General features: G+C 37.5%; 1 protein-coding gene and 1 long non-coding RNA gene across 5 annotated transcripts in view; one reads left to right on the top strand and one right to left on the bottom strand.

Moving 5' to 3' along the window:
* Nucleotides 1–21404, top strand: part of ZFR (zinc finger RNA binding protein) — a 94447-nt gene that overhangs the window by 10273 nt on the left and 62770 nt on the right. For 2 of the 4 annotated variants that reach the window (XR_002339764.2, XM_021076977.2), the window contains exons 3-6: nt 11106–11129; nt 12618–12900; nt 14566–14710; nt 17681–17899. Coding sequence is in view for 2 of the 4 variants with exons in the window: in XM_021076977.2 (XP_020932636.1) it covers nt 11106–11129; nt 12618–12900; nt 14566–14710; nt 17681–17899 (671 nt within the window). In the remaining 2 variants the exon portion in view is untranslated. The remainder of the gene's footprint in view (nt 1–11105; nt 11130–12617; nt 12901–14565; nt 14711–17680; nt 17900–21404) is intronic. The other 2 variants (XR_002339765.2, XM_021076978.2) reach the window with 1 other exon arrangement.
* Nucleotides 10087–17135, bottom strand: LOC146395485 (uncharacterized). Its single transcript, XR_014831127.1, has 2 exons — nt 16471–17135; nt 10087–13490 (listed from the first exon to the last, which is right to left on the bottom strand). It is a non-coding gene; the product is annotated as an uncharacterized LOC146395485 (long non-coding RNA).

Below are 21404 nucleotides of genomic sequence, written 5' to 3'. Positions count from 1 at the left end.
CAGTGACTATGCTGGGTCCTTAACCCCCTGCCACAAGGGAACTCCTGGATTTTTTTTTTTTTTTAATAAGCCTAAGATTTAAAGTATGGGATCTCGTGATCTTATTTTTCTGTAACTTGAAACATTTTGCTATTTCATAATCTGAGGAATTTTTTCCTTTTTACTCATCCCTTATCCCAACAATGCTATTAAAAAAAAAAAAAAAAGACAACAGGAAAAACTGTTGGAATCACTTAGGATGGTACAACAGTGAAAAAACTGGAGGATATTGCATTGCCCAAAGTGTTGCATCTTTCAAAAAAGGCTTGAAAAGAAAGTAGAGACACTGCCTTTAATAGTTGGCTTTTAGTTTTCCTTTAACACAACTGAGGAATTGAAATTATTTGTTCTGGAGAGTTCTCTTGTGGTGCAGCAGGTTAGGGATCTGGCATTGTCACTGCATCAGCTTGGGTTGCTGCTGTGGCATGGATTTGATCTCTGGCGCAGGAGCTTTCACATGGCGCAGGCATGGCCAAAAAAAAAAATTACTCATTCTTTGTTCATACTGGCAAAGAGAAGAAATTTAACACAAGAAAATATTTGACAATTATTAGATAAATAAGATGAATGCAAAAATAGCACCAGTCTAGACAAATTATATTGTATAAGCAAAATCTCAAGACTAAGGTTTTGTTTTCTCATTTTTGGCTGCCTTGTGGCAACGTATGGAATTCCCAAGCCAGGGATCAAATAAGCCTCAGTTAAAACCCAGGCCGCAGCAGAACCAAGATTGAACCACCTTGCATCCTGGCACTACAGAGATGCTGCTGCTGATCCCATTGCACCATAGTGGGAACTCCTCGACTAAGAGTTTTTAGGTAAAATGTCCTAGATGAATTTTTTCATAGAAGAATCTATAAGTAAATATATTTCTGAGGATTAAAAAAGATAATAAGGTATTCTTATTTAGTTACTAGGACTTCATCATGTAATAGTCTGTGGCAAGATCCAAAATATCCCATTTTGCTAAAAGTATATGTAGCAGAATTCTTTCAACTTTTGTGATGTTTGTGAACCAAAATTTATTGATACAGTTCATTAGTGGACAAATGCTCAAGACCAATATGTATACAAAGGTAATTGGTGGGTTTTTTTTTATTTTGGCAGTGCCTGGGTCACATTGAAGTTCCTCGGTTAGGGAACAAATAATTGGAAATAGATGATGTAGAAATTAAGAGTTTCATTAGATCATTCCAAAATAAAAAAATATTTTGATGATATTTTGCAGTTATGGAGAAAAGTAGACGACCACTTCTCTCTTTGACAAAATATAAGCCATAAAACACTTAAAATTTTTTTTTGAAGCATTGCATGTTTACACTTCAAATGCAGGAAGAAGAATCAGAAGTAATGATGGGTTAGAACTCAGAGAACTGTTTGAAATGTGGAATCAGCATTTATGGGGTGGACATGTTCCAGGTTCATGCATGAAAGTTCATGAACAGTTAGGTTCAGAAAGCGTGATCTATTTTGTGTATATATGAAATGAAAATTTGAGTTAATACTTGTTCTTTATTATCCCTTACTCTTAATGTAAATTGTCAAATGACATCAAAATACAGAAAATGTGAGAGATCCAGTGGACCCAAGTGATAAATGGCAGTGGCTATTTCTCCTAGTATACTGAGGATCAAAGGTCCCAAGAAAAGTTAACAGTTTTCATATGACATTTAACCACCTCCTCCCTTGTAGTCTACCAGTTTAATGAGTTGGTAGAAATTGTAGGATTGATTATTGTATTTGGTCTAGTTTTTAAGATGAAAATGGACCCTGAATTTAAATTTCTAAAATTCTAAGTGATACAGTTATTATTTTAATAGCATTGTGAAGGTAATGGAAGCATGGCATTACCATATTAAGTACAAAGAATACTTAAAGATGGTTTGTCTTTGGGGTGATTCTGTCAGTTTAATTTTCCATTATTTTCAACATTATGAACTATTAAATCTAATTTAAAAGAAGTTAAATTGTCAGTAATTTTGCAGATACATAAAATGCCATAATTTGACCTAGAACAACCCAACAGTGATGAACATTAAATTTGGACTAATGAAAAAGTCAGATTGTGTTTTGTGTGCCAAGAGAAAGAAAAGAAAATTTTGTCTGTCGGTTACTTTACCATTTTATCCAAAGTTGAAACAAAAATGCACACATAACACAGTTTATTTTCCAGGGGAGAAAAAGCACATCTAATAATGTAAGTGACAGAAGTTGTCTACATTTTCTTTTTCTTGCTTTTTTTTTTTTTTTTTTTGTTCTTTTCTTTTTTGTTTTTAGGGCTGCACTTGTGGCATATGGATGTTCCGAGGCAAGGGGTTCAAATTGGAGCTGCAGCTGCTGGCCTGTATCCACAGCCACAGCAATGCCAGATCTGAGCCATGTCTGCAACCAGCATCACAGCTCATAGAAACACCAGATCCTTAACCTACTGAGCAAGGCCAGGGATCAAACCTACATCCTCATGGATACTAGTCAGCTTCATTAACACTGAGCCACAACAGAAACTCCTTATTTTTTGGGGGGATGCCTTTTTTTTTTTTTTTTTAATTTTATTTTTATTTAACTATAGTTGATTTACAATGTTCTGTTAAGGCCTTAATGTTTTCTTGATTGAGACTTTTTCCCCTCATTCCCTTTCACGGTCAGAAATGAAAAATTCTGCATCTGTCCTGTTCTGAAGTTCCTCTAGAGGTTTAGCATGAATATTTCACTTAGACTAAAATCATTATCTTTACTCTCTTAAATAATAGTAGGACTTAAAATGCTTTAACTTTGATGAGTCCCCTCCTGATTTTTGTGCTTTTGTTGTACTATTGTGTTAGATTTTTTTAATCCTACAACCATTGTTGAACAAAATTATTTTATATAGCCAGTGATTATTTAAATTGCCTTGATATTTACCACTTTTTTTAACTTAACATCCATTCATTCTGAGATCATTTTCATTCTTCTTAAAGTAAATCTTTGAGAATGTCCTTTAGTGTGGATCTACTAATAACAGGGTTTTGTTTTTTTTTTTTAATCTCAAAATATCTTCATTTTATCTTTCTCATTCTTGAGAAGTCATCATTTAGTCTCTAGGGAATTTTTTTCTTCCCTAGTGCTTCTCTAGTGCTGCTAGTGCTTCTCTCTCTGGTGTTTACAGTTTCATTCAGATATATCTTATTGAGGATTCCTTATTTAATCCTACTTGGGGTTTGTTGGGGCTCCTGGATCTGAGGATTGTTATCTTTCATTAGTTGTGAGAAATTTCACACATCTGATTTAGATGTTTCCTCTCTCATTCTTTTTGTTTTCTTTGCTTTTAGGGCTGCACCTGTGGCATATGGAGATAACCAGGCTAGGGGTACAATCGGAGCTACAGCTGCCAGCCTACACCACAGCCACAGCAACATCAGATCTGAGCTGCATCTGCAACCTACACCACAGCTCATGGCAATGCCAGATCCTTAACCCACTGAATGAGGCCAGGGATCGAACCCCCAACCTTGAGGTCCTAGTCGGATTCATTTCCACGGTGCCACAACAGGAACTCCCTCTCATTCTTTTTCTTTATTTTCAATTCCAATGATTTGTAAGTTACCATTTTTTATTCTTTCCTCTTCGTCTTTTTTTTTTTTTTTTGGTCTTTTTATCTTCTTAGTGCTGCACCCAAGGCACATGTGGCCCACGCCACAGCCACACAGGACCCAAGCCACGTCTGCGACCTACACCACAGCTCACAGCAATGCTGGATCTTTAACCCACTGAGCGAGGCCAGGGATTGAACGTGTGTCCTCATGGATACTAGCCAGATTTGTTTCTTTTTTTTTTTTTTTTTTTTTTTTTTTTCTTTTTTGCTATTTCTTGGGCCGCTCCCGCGGCATATGGAGGTTCCCAGGCTAGGGGTTGAATCGGAGCTGCAGCCACCAGCCTACACCAGAGCCACAGCAACGCTGGATCCAAGCCGCGTCTGCAACCTACACCACAGCTCACGGCAACGCCGGATCGTTAACCCACTGAGCAAGGGCAGGGACCGAACCCGCAACCTCATGGTTCCTAGTCGGATTCGTTAACCACTGCGCCACGATGGGAACTCCCAGATTTGTTTCTACTGAGCCATGACAGGAACTCCTCCTCTTGGTCTTTTAACCTCTTTAATGTCTTTGATCTCTATGTGTATGTTCTGGGTATAGGTTTTTGTTTTTGTTTTTTTGCCAGCTATGTCTATAATTTGTGTGATGCCCTTCTGAGTTTCTGATTATAGTTTTTATATACTATATTTCATCTCTGCAAGTTCTCTTTATTTATTTGCTCATTCATTTATTTTGTCTGTGCCTGTGGCATGCAGAAATTCCTGGGGCCAGGGATCAGATCTGCACCACAGCAGTAACCCTCGACACAGCAGTGACAGTGCCAGATCCTTAACCCACTGAGCTACTGGGGAACTCTCTGTTTTTTTTTTAAAATTGATCCAGTTGTTTTTGATTGACCTCTTAATTCTTGCCCTTGGTTTTAATAGTCTCTTTGCTCCTTTAAGTGTACTTACTGTGTATTTTGCCAGGGATTGAACCTGAGCCGCAGCAGCAACTCAAGCTGCTGCAGTGATGACATCAGAACCTTAACCCACTGTGCCACAAGAGAATGCCTCAATTTTTGGTTTTTGGTTTTTTTTAATTCTGCAAATTCTTGTTTATTATAGCATCCTGTTTCTTTATGGGTTTCGTTGTAATTTTTTTTTTTCAAATGGAGAACACTATTTATTCATTTATTTTTGCTTTTATGGGCCACACGTGTGGCATATGGAAGTTTCCAGGCTAGGGGTCAAATAGGAGCTATAGCTGCCATCCTACACCACAGCCATAGCAACTCAGTGTCTAAGCTGTATCTGCGACCTACACCACAGCTAATGGCAACATCAGATCCTTAACCCACTGAGCAAGGCCAGGGCATCCTCATGGATCCTAGTTGGGTTCATTACTGCTGAGCCACAACTGGAACTCTCTGGATTTTGTTGTGATTTTTGATTGAAGTCCTCTCTTTCTTGGAGCATTGTAGCTTTAGAGAAGAATGTACATTTTGTGGCACCTGGATGGACTGTCAGCCTAGAGAGACATTAACTACTTTGCTTGGCTTTTCCTGGCCAGGTAATATGAATTCTAGAGCCCACATTAGGAGAGTGCTTGCTTGTGGTTAAGAATTTTCAGGGGAGACTTCTCTCCTTTACCCAGAGCCAGATTGAGACTAGAAAGTTTCCTTAGTGTTCTCCCTTAAAAGGGGCTGGTTTTTTTGTTTTGTTTTGATTGTCTTTTTGCCATTTCTTGGGCTGCTCCTGCGGCATTATGGAGGTTCCCAGGCTAGGGGTCGAATCAGAGCTGTAGCCACTGGCCTACGCCAGAGCCACAGCAACTCGGGATCCGAGCCGCGTCTGCAACACCACAGCTCATGGCAATGCTGGATCCTCAATCCACTGAGCAAGGCCAGGGATCGAACCCACAACCTCATGGTTCCTAGTTGGATTCGTTAACCACTGAGCCACGTCAGGAACTCCGGGGCTGGTTTTTTTCTCCTAATTCACCAGTTGGTTTCTTGTAGGAGTTCCATAGTTCTGAGCCATTATTTCCCAATGTCTTTCATGTCTCTTCTAACACAGAAAATGATATTTGTACAGCAGCACACTGGGTAATCTGAGAGGAGATTTGGAGCCCTAGATAAGACTATTAACAGCTGTAAGGCAATAGACTCGGGGCTCTGACCACTCATGCACTGCTCATCTTACCTGAGAACAAATACTGTTTCTCTGGGTTTTGTTGTTTTTTGTTTTTTAATTAGGAGTTGAGTGATTTGGTTTTTTTTTTATTTTTTAAAGTTTTTTTGAAGTATTGTTGATTTACAGTGTTGCAATAATTTCTGCTATATAGCAGAGTAATTCAACTATACATATACACACATCCATTCTTTTTCAGATTCTTTTTTCATATAGATCATCACACTCTCTGTTAAAAGACAATTTTGCTTAAAGGGGTAATAAGAGCAGAAAAATGAACAGTGAGTACTATTACAGACTATTACAGTTGATGCTCTTTATCATAAAATGGTGGTTCTTGAGCTTTTTGGTTTGAGACCCTTCTAACTATTGAAAACCCAAAGAGCTTTGTTTATGTGGATTATATTTACTATATTAAAGGAGTTCCCTGGTGGCCTAGCCATTAAGGGTCTGGCATTGTCACTGCTGTGGCTTGAGTTCAGTCCCTGGTTCTACAACTTCTGCATGCTGTAGGTGTGGCCAAAAAATAGAAATATATATATGTGTACATATGTATGAATGTATATATATGTGCATATATATACACACACTATATTAGAAATTTTAAAAATATTTATTAAATTATTTAAAAATAGTAGTACAATTGCTACATGCTAATCAAAAATTTTTTTTGTGAAAGATAACTGTATTCTAATCAGTGAAAAAGTAGTGAAATGAGAGATGAGAAGCATTCTTTCACATTTCTACAAATTTTTTTTTTTTTTTTTTTTGGCCTTGCCCACAGCATGTGGGAGTTTCCAAGCCAGGGATTGAACCCACACCACAGTGGCAGCCTAAGACACTGCAGTGACAGCACTGGATCTTTAACCCCTGCTCTGCAAGAGGACTCCTGCAAATCTTTTTAATATCTCAACTAAGATGGGTATAGCCTCATATCTGCTTATGCATTTAGTGTTTGCAGTAAATTGTTAGGATTAAAATATATGAAGGCAGTCTGTAATTGAAAAGGGAGAGCCAAGCTCCTGGACCCTCTGAAACAGTCTGAGGGACCCATAGTGGTCCTTGGATCACATTTTGAGAACCATCATTGTATAGAAACTAAAGGTGGTATAGAAATGTTTTCCCTATTACGAAATGCCACTTTGTATGTACACATAAATTATTTTACTTTCAGTAGTCACTATAATGTAAAGCCAGGTCATATTAATGGAATTTGAAAGCACTTAAAGACAGGCCCAGAGTTGGATATAGGTTAGGGTCGAGGCCAGAAATGTAGATATTAGAGTTGTGTTGGGTAACTAGAAAAGAACATTTAAATTTGGGGTTGGTTTGTTAGTCATTCAAGTTGCCAGTTTGAGAATTCTGATACCTTTATGTTTCCCGGTCCTCCACCTCCAGAGTAATGCATGAATTAATTTAAAATATAGAAGGGCTTAATGAAAACAACATTGCCTTATTTTCTTTCTCTCTGCCTCCCAATTCTACTTCCTAGGGACTCCCACCTTTAATGCATTTTGGTTTTATTTTTAACCTTCCTAGCACTAAATAGTATGCTTCTCTTTTAGGTCTTAATTCATCAACATTGTGTATTATATTTTGAGTTTTTACAATCATGGTTAGGGTTTATTACATACTCTCATGCTTATCATTTCTCCTCCCAGATTCAGTGGTATGCCTGTTTCTCTTAGTTCAAACAATACACTCTAATTCTTCTTTCATCAAAGGTAAACAGTATCTTGGTATTCTCTAAGAATCTTGAAACTCTTGTGCTTTATTTCCCTCTTTCTCCACCCATCCCCCAAATTAGCTATAGTTTTCCTTGTGATAGCATTTGCATTGTGTTCTGTAGTTATGGTTTATCTTCTGTGATTTAGGTTAATTCTAAAACTTAAAATCAGAAACTGTTTCATTATTATGACTAAATAGTTTTTATTTCGGAGCCAAGTACTGTTCTCTGATTATAAGATTTCTAATGTGTTTCATTTTTACAACCCCATATCACTTAATAGAGAATCTCAAGGTCAAATGGATTTTTCCTTTTTTATACCCTACTAATTACTAAACTGTGATCATGAATTTTCTTGAGCAGTTCAATATTTCCTGAGATCTTTCATTACCTTTTTTTTCACCCAAATCTTCTTGGTGTTTTGATTATTCCATGAAATTTTTCCAAGCTCGTGGTTTACTGTTTATTGTCCAATCTTCTGTTTTCCTTGACATCTTTCTCTTGGAGGCTTCTGTCCTTCCTTTGATTCTAGTCTCAAACTCACTACCTTTCTTGGCCTGCTGTATAGCTGCTGACCTGGGCTTTCATCTCTCTCCTGAGTTTAAAATCCACTGTTTGTGGGTCCCGTGGTTTTTTTCTTGGCTTATTTTTTGCTGAAGTATGTTTTCATGTAGCTTCCTAAGGAAAAGACATATAGGAGGTAAACTCCTTCAGACCTTGAATGTCTTAAAAAAAACCCTTTATTGTGCTTTAATAGTTTAGCTGGGTACGGAATTCTACATTAATAATCATTTTTTCCCTTGAATTTTGAAGACATTACCCTGTAGTTTTCCAGCCACTAGTGTTAGCAAGGTCTGATTTTCATTTAGTTTTATGTAGGTGACCTGTTTCTCTCTCTGGAGATTTAAAGGATCATTTTTTGTCTTGAGATTATGAGATGCTATATGTCTTTTAGTATTGTTCTGTTTTCTACTCTCTAGACCTTTGAATTTGAAAATAGGTACCTCTCTTCAAGAGTGGCAAATTTCCATTTCTTTTTTTCTCTTTTTTCCTCTTTAGGGCTGCACTTGCAACATAATGGAAGTTCCCGGGCTAGGGGGTTGAATCGGAGCTGCTGGCCTATGCCACAGTCATAGCAAACAAGCTGCATCTGTGACCTGCTGCCCCTTGTGGCAACGTGGGATCCTTAACACAATGACGTAGACCTGGGGTTGAACCTGCATCCTCATGGAGACTAGTCTGGTTCTTAACCCGGTGAGCCACAACAGGAACTCCAGAAATTTTATTTCTTAATTTCTACCATCTGCTTTATTTCTTTTCTTTAGAATTCCTTCTTATTAAATATTAGACCTCCTATATTTATCCTTTCTCTTTTCTTTTATAGTTTTCATATCTTTATCTTGTCTGTGTTTTTCAACTTTATCTTCTAACTAGTGTAAAGCTCTTGTTTTATGGATACAAATTAAGAGTTTTTAAAAATTCTTATCTTGTTTCTTTTGCAGTTCATAGTAGGCTGTCTTTAAACATCTGGTGGTTTTGACTAACTGTTTATTTTGGTAAGGCTTCTGGCTGCCTTCACTTTTTGGTAAGCAGATGGGGAACTGACCTGACCATTAACCTTCTGCTTAAGTCATAAATATAAAGGGGTTTTTTTTGTTTTTGTTTTTGTTTTTGTTTTTTTCTCTTTAATATTAATAATTTCCTAAATACTTTTTTCTTTCCCCACCCCAAGAGAAATACCCTTCCATTGTATGTCTGATTGTTTCTTAAACTTTCTTACCCATGTTGTTTTTCGTTTTTTGGCCTCATCCATGGCATGTGGAAAGTTTGCAGGCCAGGGATGGAACCCGTGCCACAGTAGTGACCTGAGCCTTTTCAGTGACAACGCTGGATCCTTAACCTGTTGCACCATAAGGGAACTCCACCCATGTTGTTTTTATATGTTTGTTCATGATTTGGTATTGATTTTGTCCCAGTTTAAAACTGAAATAAAAACCTCTGCTCTACTGGATGCTTAGTAAACAAAAATCTTATACTTTACAAATATTTTTTGATGGCACAATATTTGTATTTGTAATTTATATCCTATTTTATTTAAGAAATAATTTAAAGACACAATTGTCTTACATTTTATGTAGAGGTATAATTTAACACCTTTTATTCTCACACTGTAGGAAAAAACCTTGATTTGAACTATTTCAACTTAAGACTAATTTTGTGTAAACTAATATGAACTTGACCTGAATTTATAAAAAGTAATTTATTTAGACTTAACTACCTGATATTTAATTGAATTGGTATAGTTCAGTCTGATCATCTACGTCATGTAAAAGTCAGTTTTTCTAAAGATAACTGAAGTTGGAAGAGCATTTCCCTGATGGGTTTAAGATAACAAACCAGAGAATCTTTATTCTGAGCTGCAGTCAACTGCCCTAGCCTTTGACCCCCTGAGAACTGGGACTGGATCATCATTTTTCATGATGTTTTAGTAGAGAATGTGGTTCCAGCCCAGGTGATGCTAGGGACCTGGCTATACAGAGCGAAGCTAGGTTAGGGAGCTATAGGGATATATATGGTAATTGCTAAATGAACTGGCATCTTTTTTATGGTTCCTGGGAAGGGTAGCTAAAATTTATTGTTTAAACTGAGATACATAGGAGAGTGAAAATGTTATTAATTATGCCAGGGACAGTAGGCATGAACCAGAGTGCAAGGTCATCCCTTCCTGAGTCACATGGACTTTTTTTTGCTTTTTAGGGCCACACCCACAGCATATGAAAGTTCCCAGGCTAGGGGTTGAATCAGAGCTACATCTGCTGGGCCTACACCACAGTCACAGCAACGCCAGATCATTAATCCACTGAGTGAGGCCAGGGATTGAACCCGCAACCTCATGGTTCCTAGTTTCTGGAACTAGGAACCATGGTTCTTCGTTTCTGCTGCGCCACAACGGGAACTCCACAGGGACTTTTAAGAATCAGAGTTTGTATAAGTCAAATTGCCTGCCTAGTGTACTTGACACTCCTGTTCTATATCCCCACTTTTGCTTTTTGTCCAGTAAGACATGTTTTGGGGACCAAGAAATGGAAACAGATGTTCATTAAAGAGCAGTGGTATGAATGGAAACAGTATAGGAATTAAAGACTGTCTGAATTTTTACATAATGAAAATCTCTCCTGTGTAATAGCCTGTATGTACAAAATCTTATCAGTAAATGTTAAATACAAGTTTCACAGAACTGATATATTTATATTTTAAACATAATTCTTTTTCTCAGTTCTAGGAATTTTGAAGAAGTATATGTTATTGGACTTTTTCTTAAGAATGTGGAATTATCCATAGAAAATATCAAATTATCCATAGAAAATGTCAATTCCCAAACCAATTTCTCACTATTACAATATAAACTTCCCTTTTCATATCTTATAATTGGCATATATGTAGAAATTGTTAGCTAATTTTAATATCAAAATGTGGAAAACCTCATCCAAATAGAAATTTTAAGAGTTTCTTTGGACTCTGTTCTAAGTTTTTGTTTTTTTTTCTTTTTCATATTGGGCTGAAATCTGCCACCCTTCCATCCATTGGTTCTAGTTCTGTTCTCTGGAGCAGCATGGAGTAAGTCTCTTCTATTAGAAGGCAGCTGTCATATCTTCCAAGGTCACCTTTTCTAGACTGAATGTCCTCAGGTCCTCTACTTTTTGTATGAAATAATACCCATACTTAAAAACTTCATATTGACTCCCTTTGAACACATCCTAATTATCAATGTTTTCCATAATACAGTTAAAGTATGATGGCCTCAAATTTTAATTCTGTGCCATATTTTTATGATATTGTACATACTAGTGAACAATACCTTGTACCATAACCCATGAATCAGAAACTAGTTTATTAGTTCAGCTTCAGCTTATGTCAGGTATTTTTTTTCTTAGCTATTCTTAACTGTTGGCTCATATTAAAACTTATGGTCACCTAAATCCTGCCAACTAAATAACTGCTGGGGCTTTCTCTTTTTTCGGAAGGCATTTCTGCCTTAGTAATACAGAGTTATTTAGCAAGTGTGATTGTGAATGTGTTACTTAATCAGAGAACTTAAAACAAAAATGTTTCGTATGCTAACGTCTCTGGGCCTGGTTTTATGTAACATAGGCTCTAAACTTAAAACTTAAATGTTATTTTAAGAATTTTAGCTTAATATTCTTTTGATTGATAGTTTTGGAAAATGTTTATCTCTTTGCGGTTTAAATGGTTATGATTGCAAAGCATCTGATTTAGGTCTCCTTTTGCAACACATGCTATGTTTTTAAGAGAAAAAGAAATGTTTATATTGAATTGCTGCCTATAATCTGGAAAAATGTATTACAATAATAGATTTTTCCATTGTAAATTCTGTACCCTAGAGCAGGACTTCTCAGCACTGTTGACATTCTTTGGATAATTCTTTGTTATGGATAGCTGTCCTTTAATAGGATATGTAATAACACCCTGGCCTCTACCCACTAAATACTAGTAGCACACATCACCACCTCTTCCTCTGCAGTTTGACCATCAGAAGTATCTCCGTATCTCCAGACATGGCCAGATGTCTCCTGGAGGGCAAAATCTCCCCCAGTTGAGAACCACTGCCTTCAGAGTGTCAGAAGTATTTCTTAGTCATCTCAGTAATAGTTTCTACCTTAAATATTTTCCATAACTAGAGTTACAGTATTTTTCTTAATATAAATTCTTCATAGAGTTTTTTTTTTAAAAAAAACTGTAGAACATAATAAAGAACTTTATATACAATAATACTTTTTAAAATTCCTAGTTTGATCAGTTTTTTCTTTTCTTTCTAATACTGCTTCTTGTCCCAGTTTGTCCTCCCTGCTTTGTGATGCAATCTTTGATCTGAAACATAATGTGTGACTATCTAATTTATTGAGATTTAGAAATGAAAATTATGCAACAATAACAAATAGGGTACTGATTAGGTGGTTTATTCAGCTCAACTACTTGCTCCTTTGTATTAAATTACTGGAAAATGTGCTTTTGATTTAAGTTGATTAAACCCCTACATTTTAAAATTAAATTGTTTTATGTTTATTCTTTTGCTCCACAATATAGCCAGCAGCCAGCTTCGGGTGTAGCCTACTCCCATCCAACTACAGTTGCTAGCTACACTGTCCATCAGGCTCCAGTAGCTGCTCACACAGTTACTGCTGCCTATGCACCAGCAGCCGCCACAGTTGCAGTTGCCAGGCCTGCTCCAGTAGCTGTTGCAGCTGCTGCAACAGCTGCTGCTTATGGAGGTTACCCCACTGCACACACAGCAACTGACTATGGTTATACCCAGAGGCAACAAGAAGCACCTCCACCACCACCCCCAGCTACTACACAAAACTACCAGGTAAGAAAACTGCTAGTTTCATTAGCCTTAACATACATTTTCAGTGGTGTTAATGTTTAATGTTAATGTCCAAGCCAATACCTCTGAAACTCGGGTCTTCCAAAATGTACTTCTAATGATAGAGAAAAACGAATGTGTATTCCTCTGTAATTTGGGGGCATATTCCAAGCATTGAGTTTCCTTGCAATGAATTTTATACTAGTAATCCCTCAGCCCATTCCACTCCATTCCATATCTAAGTTTGCTTTAGTTAAAAAAAAATAATAATATTTACTGATTAAATATTTTGTTTTTATTCTAAGTTTTTGAGAAAAATTAAGTCATGCAGGATCTTCTGCTCATTGTTTTACTGTGCCGTTCTTTATCCACTTGGAACACTCTTATGTCTCCTATTTTGAGAACCATAAGCCTGAGCTATGTAGGACAAACAGATTACCTAGTGCTTTCTTGAAACTTTACAAAGATGGAAATTCTTTTGCCTAGGTATGCATTCTTCTCCTCAAGGTGTTCTTTATTGATACTGAACAGAAATTGATCCTGCTCTCTCTTTTTTTATTTTTTTGTCTTTTTGCCTTTTCTAGGGCCACTCCCTCAGCATATTGAGGTTCTGAGGCTAGGGGTCTAATCAGAGCTGTAGCCACTGGCCTATGTCACAGCCACAGCAACTCAGAATCTGAGCCACATCTGCAGGTTACAGTACAGCTCACGGCAACGCCGGATCCTTAACCCACTGAGCAAGGCCAGGGATCGAACCTGCAACCTCATGGTTCCTAGTCAGATTCATTAACCACTAAGCCACGACGGGAACTCCCGATCCTGCTCTTAAATCATAATTGCTAGGTTTATGGGGACATAAAGGTCTAATTTCTATTTTAATAATATATAATTCTCTTTATGTCTGATATAGTACTAAATTACTACTTGCTTATTTAATTAAATTTGGCCCGAGTTCTTTAACCCATTTTTTGTTTGTGTTTAGGATTTGTTTTTTAAACATTGGTCCTTCTGGACTTTGCCTGGTTTTTTAAAATTCTTTCTAAAATACAGAAATTTATTTTGTTAACTAAGAAATTGACATATGAATCAGCAGTATTAGTATTTGCCATTAATATTTAGCAAGTTACTAAACTTGGAATTGCTTTGACATGTGTGGTTATTTTATGTCCAGAGACAAAAGATAAGGAATGTCATTGTTTTTAATAGGGTGTTGCTGTTCCTTTCCCTTGGAACCTCTGTTCCCCTTTCCTCCACCTGGAAGCTCCTACTCTTCATTATGTTAATAAACGATAGTAAATAAGGAAGAGTGAAAAGAAAGTTGAAGCAGTCACAAAGCTTAGAACACCTAGGTTTTCTTTACTGTGCGTTCCATCTTTAAGGCAGATGAAATTTTTCAAGAAAATTAATTTTTTTAATCAATACATATTTTAAAATATTTTGATAGTTTTTCCGATTGTAAAAGTTAAGCATGCTGCTTAAAGTGGTTTTGACCTTATTTGATTAAGTCCAAAATGAATACCCTTTGTATTGAATTTGAATCTTTCGTCTACCTTCATAGATATTTAGATTTTTGTTTTCCTTTACTGTGTTTTTTATATACTAAAGATGAGGGTTTTTTCCCGTGTCACTTCACTCATAGCAAGATTTTCTTTCATTCTCTTTCTTTAGGACTCATACTCATATGTAAGATCCACAGCTCCTGCTGTAGCTTATGATAGTAAGCAGTACTACCAACAACCAACAGCGACTGCTGCTGCTGTAGCTGCTGCTGCCCAGCCTCAGCCTTCTGTTGCTGAGACCTACTATCAGACAGGTGGGTTTTAACATGTTTTCATTGTACACTATTGAAACATAATTATTCAAACATATTTTTAGCGAAGATAGGCTTTTCAGTCCATCTAGACTCATTGTGTTATATTACCTTGAAAGCTAGGTTCTAGGAGTTCTTGCTCTGGTGCAGCAGGTTAAGGATCTGGCCTTGTCTCTGGCAGCACAGGTTTGATCCCCAGCCCGGCACAGTGGGTTAAGGATCTGGCATTGCTGCAGCTGTGGCATAGGTTGCAACTGCGGCTTGGATTCAATCCCTGGCCTGGGAACTTCCATATGCCACAGGGTGTAACTGAAAAATCAAAAAAAGGAAAGCCAGGTTTTAGTTATAGCCTTCTCTTTCTCTGCAAGAAGAATGCCTTTGAATCAAAGGGAGAAGACCATAGAGGCAATTCACTTCCTTCCCTCCTGGAAGTGTATTTTATATCTGGTCTTCAGCTTATAGTTCTTTCCTGCTGAAATAAACTATACAAAGGAAGTTGTGGCATTCGGGGAAAACTATGGCACTTGGGGGAAACTATTCTATACTCTGTGATAGCTTATATAGGGGAAGAAATCTGGAGAAGAATGGATATGTATGTATATGTTTATGGTTGATTCACTTTGCTGTATACCTCAAACTAACACAACATTGTAAGTCACCTATACACCAAAAAAACTTATTTAAAAAAAAGAAGAAAAAGAAAAGGTTGTGGCAATAACTTCTGGCCACCTTCTTCTCTTTGCCAGAATGCCCAGAACATAACTGCTGACTGCTTTTGTAACCAGTAGAGACCCTGGTATAGTTTCCATTTTGTGGACCCATATTTTTCATTCCTCTTTTTCTGATAATAACAGTTGGTTCTATTACCAGCTGCTGATATTACGGCATATAGTAATGATTTGAATGCAGAAAGTGTTTTGTTTGGAAAGAAGCCTATATATTTGTAGTCTTTAAAGATGGATTTTTCATGGAGATATAATTGAAAACTTTTAAAATAAACCCCTCTTGTTTCTGAAAAGTGGGCAACTCCTTTATTTTAATCATTTTTGAAGGACCATGAGAGTATAGATAGAGCCTTAGATTAGAATAGACTGGAATTGGTTTCTAGCACTGTCACTACCACTAACATGGGCAAGCGATTTTTACATCATTTCATCTCTGTTTTCTTACTTGCGAATAAGATAGTAGATTCAGATCTTTCTGGGGGTACTTTTAGTTCTAAGATTGATTTTATGAGTCCCTTAAAAATGGTTTAAAAATATTTTGAATTATAATGACCCTGACTTTGCTTAGTCTCTTGTTTGATTTTTTGTGGGTACCGTAAACTATAATGATCTTTTGGTTAATTACCAGAGTTAGATTTTGCTTAAGAGTACTGAATTATCTAAGAGTCAGAAGACCTTAATATAGTTTAAGCTCTGATAGCAACTATGTGACTTTTGTAAATCACTTAGCGCTTGGACATAGGGGTTTTTTTGGTAAAATGTACTCATCTGTATGTTGTTGGGATCAAATTTCATACTATGTATAGATACACTCTCAACTGCTATTTATTTAAAATACCTTTACTAGGAGTTCCCGTCGTGGCGCAGTGGTTAACGAATCCGACTAGGAACCATGAGGTTGCGGGTTCGGTCCCTGCCCTTGCTCAGTGGGTTAACAATCCGGCATTGCCGTGAGCTGTGGTGTAGGTTGCAGACGCGGCTCGGATCCCGCGTTGCTGTGGCTCTGGCGTAGGCCGGTGGCTATGGCTCCGATTGGACCCCTAGCCTGGGAACCTCCATATGCCGCGGGAGCGGCCCAAGGAATAGCAAAAAGACCAAAAAAAAAAATTAAAAAAATTAAAAAAAAAAAAAAAATACCTTTACTTAACTGAGCATAAAATGAATTTGGCCCTTGGTGTTTGGGCCTTTCTCAGAAAATTATATTTGTATGCTTTAGTAATCATTAATATAATTTAATAAAAGATTTATTATTAATTTAGTGGTAATAAAACTCGTAACATTCTTAGAATGTACTTTTTTTTTTTATATGCCTGCACCTGAAGCATATGGAAGTTCCCGAACTAGGAGTCAAATCAGAGCTGCAGCTTCAGCCTGTGCTTCAGCTTACAGAAACGCCAGATCCTTAACCCACTAAGCCAGGCCAGGGATCAAAATCTATGTCATCACCAATCAGTCCCTTAACCCACCATGCCACAATGGTAATTCCTACATTTGTTTTAATATGGTCAAAGGCAATAAAAAGTTTAGCAGAAACATTAATGGTAGCCATTTAAGAAGAGCTGCACTTGGAGTTTCCTTGTGGTGCAGCAGGTTAAGGAACAGCATTGTCACTGCAGTGGTTTGGGTTGCTACTGTGGCACAGGTTTGATCCCTGGCCTGGGAACTTCCATATGCCATGGGTACAGCCCCCCACCCCAAAAAAAGAAGAATGGCTACATTTAAGCTATTGACATTTGAAGAATTGAGTCAGTAGCTCTTTGTCGGTTGTAATTAGATCAAACTTCACTATGTGGTATATTAATAAGTTCCATGTAAATTTAACATTGAAAATTTTACTGTGACTTACATTATACTTTGAGACTCTTCTCTTCTTGTCCCATACTAGGCATAACCCTCAAGTAGACTGAATAGACTAAGTACACACACACACACCTCCTTTTTAAAAACTTTAATTATTAGTAACTTGTTTTAACTAGTACTGATATTTCAGTTAGTGGTAAATTTTGACAAAGTGCCAGTTACATATTTATAAATATGTAAAAAGCATCTGGGAAGGGATAGTAAATTAACTTTAGAGATGTTATATTTTGTTCCATTGGTAATAAGAATTTTACCCCTTTTACCAAGAAGAAATTACTAGCAAAGAATTTACAGTTAATGATGTTACATTTATTTTTTTCTAGGATATTGGTACAGTAACTGTAGTGGTTCACCTTTCTAATTTTCTGATGTCTCTTTCCCAATTTAGCCCCTAAAGCAGGTTATAGCCAAGGTGCAACTCAGTATACACAAGCCCAGCAAACTCGACAAGTGACAGCCATAAAACCAGCCACACCAAGTCCAGCTACCACTACTTTCTCCATTTATCCTGTATCCTCCACCGTACAGCCAGTAGCAGCTGCAGCTACTGTGGTGCCATCCTATACCCAGAGTGCTACTTATAGTACCACTGCAGTTACTTATTCTGGTAAGGCTGATAAACTGTTTAAATGAGTAAGCAAACTAGAAGGAGACTCACTAAGAAACTGTCTTGACTGACTTTCTGTGTTCCATGAAATGATCTTATTGCCAGTAGCAAGAATTGAATTAATTGTTAGTCATTAATACAAATACAGGTGCATAATGTGACAAGTGAACCATACTCTTAAGTTGTATACTTTTTTTTTTAAAGCCAAGACATTTTAGTAGAATGTAAAAATGCTCTTTGGGCGTTTGATAGGGCCTAGCACTGCAATTAGGGAAAATAAATGACCCTGTAGAATACCTGGGTATTCATTTCCTATCTGACTTTTCCAGATGAATTTGAAAATTCAAGGTTAACTTCAGGAAATACTATTGATGGAGTTCCTGTTGTGGTGTAGCGGAAATGAATCCAACTGGGAACCATGAGGTTGTGGGTTCAATCCCTGGCCTCGATCAGTGGGCTAAGGATCGGGGTTTCTGTAGCTGTGGTGTAGGTTGCAGACTCGGCTCGGATCTGGCGTGGCTGTGGCATAGGCTGACAGGTGTATCTCTGATTCAACCCCTAGCCTGGAAACCTCCATATGCCCTGAGTGCGGCCCTAAAAAGAAAAAAAAGGAAATACCATTAACAAAATATTTAAATTGTTTATTTCAGCTCTTGAACTGCTGTATCTTCATATTTATTATCAGAAATAAGTGATCTGATAGAAAATACTGGGTGACCTTTATAAATATCTGTGGGATGATGGTTATATACATCTCTCTGAAGGAAAGAGTAGCTTTAATTTCCTTAAGTAATCATACATTTTCCCTAAAGAAGAATAATCACTAAAATCTTGCTGTGCCCCCCTCTCTTCATTTCTAGTTAAGGTATTTTGTAGTATTGCAGTGATTGAAGTCACACATTGGGAGTTCCTGTTGTGGCTCAGCAGTTAACAAACAGACTAGTATCCATGAGCTTGCAGATTCCATCCCTGGCCTCACTCAGTGGATTAAGGATCTGGTGTTGTCATGAGCTGTGGTGTAGGTCACAGTTGTGGCTTGGATCTGCTGTGGCTATGGCTGTGGCGTAGGCTGGTGGCTACAGCTCTGATTCAACCCCTAGCCTAGGAACCTCCATATGCCATAGGTGATGCCCTAAAAAGACAAAAATAAATAAAGTCACACATGGCTTTTTTGAAGACGCTTAGCCCTGTACTACTAGCTGGCTTGTTTTACATTTTTTTATTTATTTAGCATGCTGTCTTGTTTCATGCAAGATTTAGGTGACATAGTAATTTTAATCTTACCTTTTGATATTTTGTGGTAGCTTAGATGTTAGAAGCCTAGCTGAATTTAAACATTTTCTTTTACTTATTAAAGGGTTTGTTTTTTGTTAGCTCTTATGTTAAATACTGTGCTGGATGCTAGGGATACAGTGATGATTCAGGCAAGCTTGATGTATTTGGGGTGAACAGTTCTTTGTGGCTGGAATACAGGATATTTGGGGTGAACAGTTCTTTGTGGCTGGAATACAGGATATTTGGGGTAAATATCAGGAAATGAGGCTGGAAATGTCAGTGTGGAAAGCCTTGTAGGGTCTGCTGTGGTGTCTGTCTTTATCTTAGGAGCAGTTAAGTTGCCAAAAAGGAGATCTCAAGAAGGGAAGCAGTAGGAACAGATTTGTAAGTTAATAAAGACAACCATGTGGAAATGAACTGACGTGAGGAAATGTTATCATTCCTAGATATGTCATTCAAGATTGCCCAGATACAACTTTTCTGCCTTTTTCTATCTCATTAACTAGTTATAACTGTAACTGGGATTATTTCAGTGAAATCTGATTCGACAGTTTTTTAAATCCGTATTAGCTTTAACAAAATAAGGAGTTTATATAATGGTATCATTTCCTATTCTGTGTTTCTCTTTTATATGTACTCCTTCTTGTCTCTTTTCTCTCTCTATTTCTCAGCCTTTGTCTCTCTCAGTTGCTTGAATATACCTTACACAGAATGAAGATAATTATTTTTATTTACTGCTTTATTATGTGCCTGATACATCATTTTAAACTTGAAACTCTAGATTAAAAAAGGAGAAAAAACTACTGAACATCTACCCCTAGACACTAACCATTAACATTTTAGTGCATGTCTACTTTTCTTTCATGGTAACATGCATTATATAAAACCATGGTTTCTTGGAGTTCCTTGGTGGCATAGTGGTTAAGGATCCAGCGTGTCACTGTTATGGCACAGGTTTGATCCCTGGCCCAGGAATTTCTCTATGCCACAGGTGCTGCCAAAAAAATAAAATAAAATCCTGATTTTTTTTTTTTTTTTTTTTTTTTTTTTAATGAATTTGTCTTGGAGTTCCCGTCATGGCACAGTGGTTAACGAATCCGACTAGGAACCATGAGGTTGTGGGTTCGATCCCTGCCCTTACTCAGTGGGTTAAGGATCCAGCGTTGCCATGAGCTGTGGTGGAGGTCGCAGCCGTGGCTCGGATCATGCGTTGCTGTGGCTATGACATAGGCTGGTGGCTACAGCTCCAATTGGACCCCTAGCCTGGGAACCTCCATATGCAGCAGGAGCGGACCTAGAAAAGGCAAAAAGACAAAAAAAAAAAAAAATTGTCTTATCTGCACTATTATATAAACTATTTTCTTCATTGTGAATGTCCTTTTATCTCACTAAATATAGAGGTATGGCATTCCTTTGATTCATGCTTTTCTCAAATTAAAAAAAATTTAATTCTGCAGAAAAGTTGAAAAAAAAGTACAAGGAGTTCCCTTTGTGGCTCAGCAATTAACAAACCCAGCTAGTATCCATGAGGACGGAGGTTTGATCCCTGGCCTGGCTCAGTGGGTTAAGGATCCAGCGTTGCTGTGAGCTGTGGTGTGGGTTGCAGATGCAGCTCGGATCCTTCATTGCTGTGGCTGTGATATAGGCCGGCAGCTGTAGCTCTGACTCAGCCTCTAGCCTGGGAACCTCCATATGCCTCAGGTGCGGCCCTAAAAAGACCAAAAAAGAAAAAAAAAAATACAACAGATGTGCAAATAATGTTTACCTAGATTCACTGATTATTATTTTGTCATACTTGCTTTTATCTCTTCTCTTTAAACAGATTTTTCAAATGGCTCAGCAGTATGTTTTGTAAGTTGCAGAGACTTGCTGCATTGCCTGGAATTTTTCCTCCTGTATTTCCTAAGAATAGGGACATTCTTTTGTATAGCCACAGTGCAAATACCACAAAAAGGAATTAGACATGAATATTACCTAATAAATTTATCCACATGTCCACAAATGTCTTCTATGGCTGGGCTTTTTTTTTTTTTTTTTTGGTCTTTTTGCCATTTCTTGGGCCGATCCCATGGCATATGGAGGTTCCCAGACTAGGGGTCAAATCAGAGCTGTAGCCGCCAGCCTATGCCAGAGCCACAGCAGTGTAGGATCCGAGCCGCGTCTGCAACCTACACCACAGCTCACTGCAATGCCAGCTCCATAACCCATTGAGCAAGGCCAGGGATCGAAC

The sequence above is a fragment of the Sus scrofa genome, chromosome 16, assembly GCF_054392235.1.
Source record: "Sus scrofa isolate SSC_HxYL_T2T_F1_AM1 chromosome 16, Sscrofa_HxYL_maternal_Yorkshire_Landrace_v2.0, whole genome shotgun sequence".
NCBI lineage: Eukaryota > Metazoa > Chordata > Mammalia > Artiodactyla > Suidae > Sus > Sus scrofa.
The sequence above is the reverse complement of the archived record's forward strand: the minus strand, read 5'-3'. Positions and strand labels throughout refer to the sequence as shown.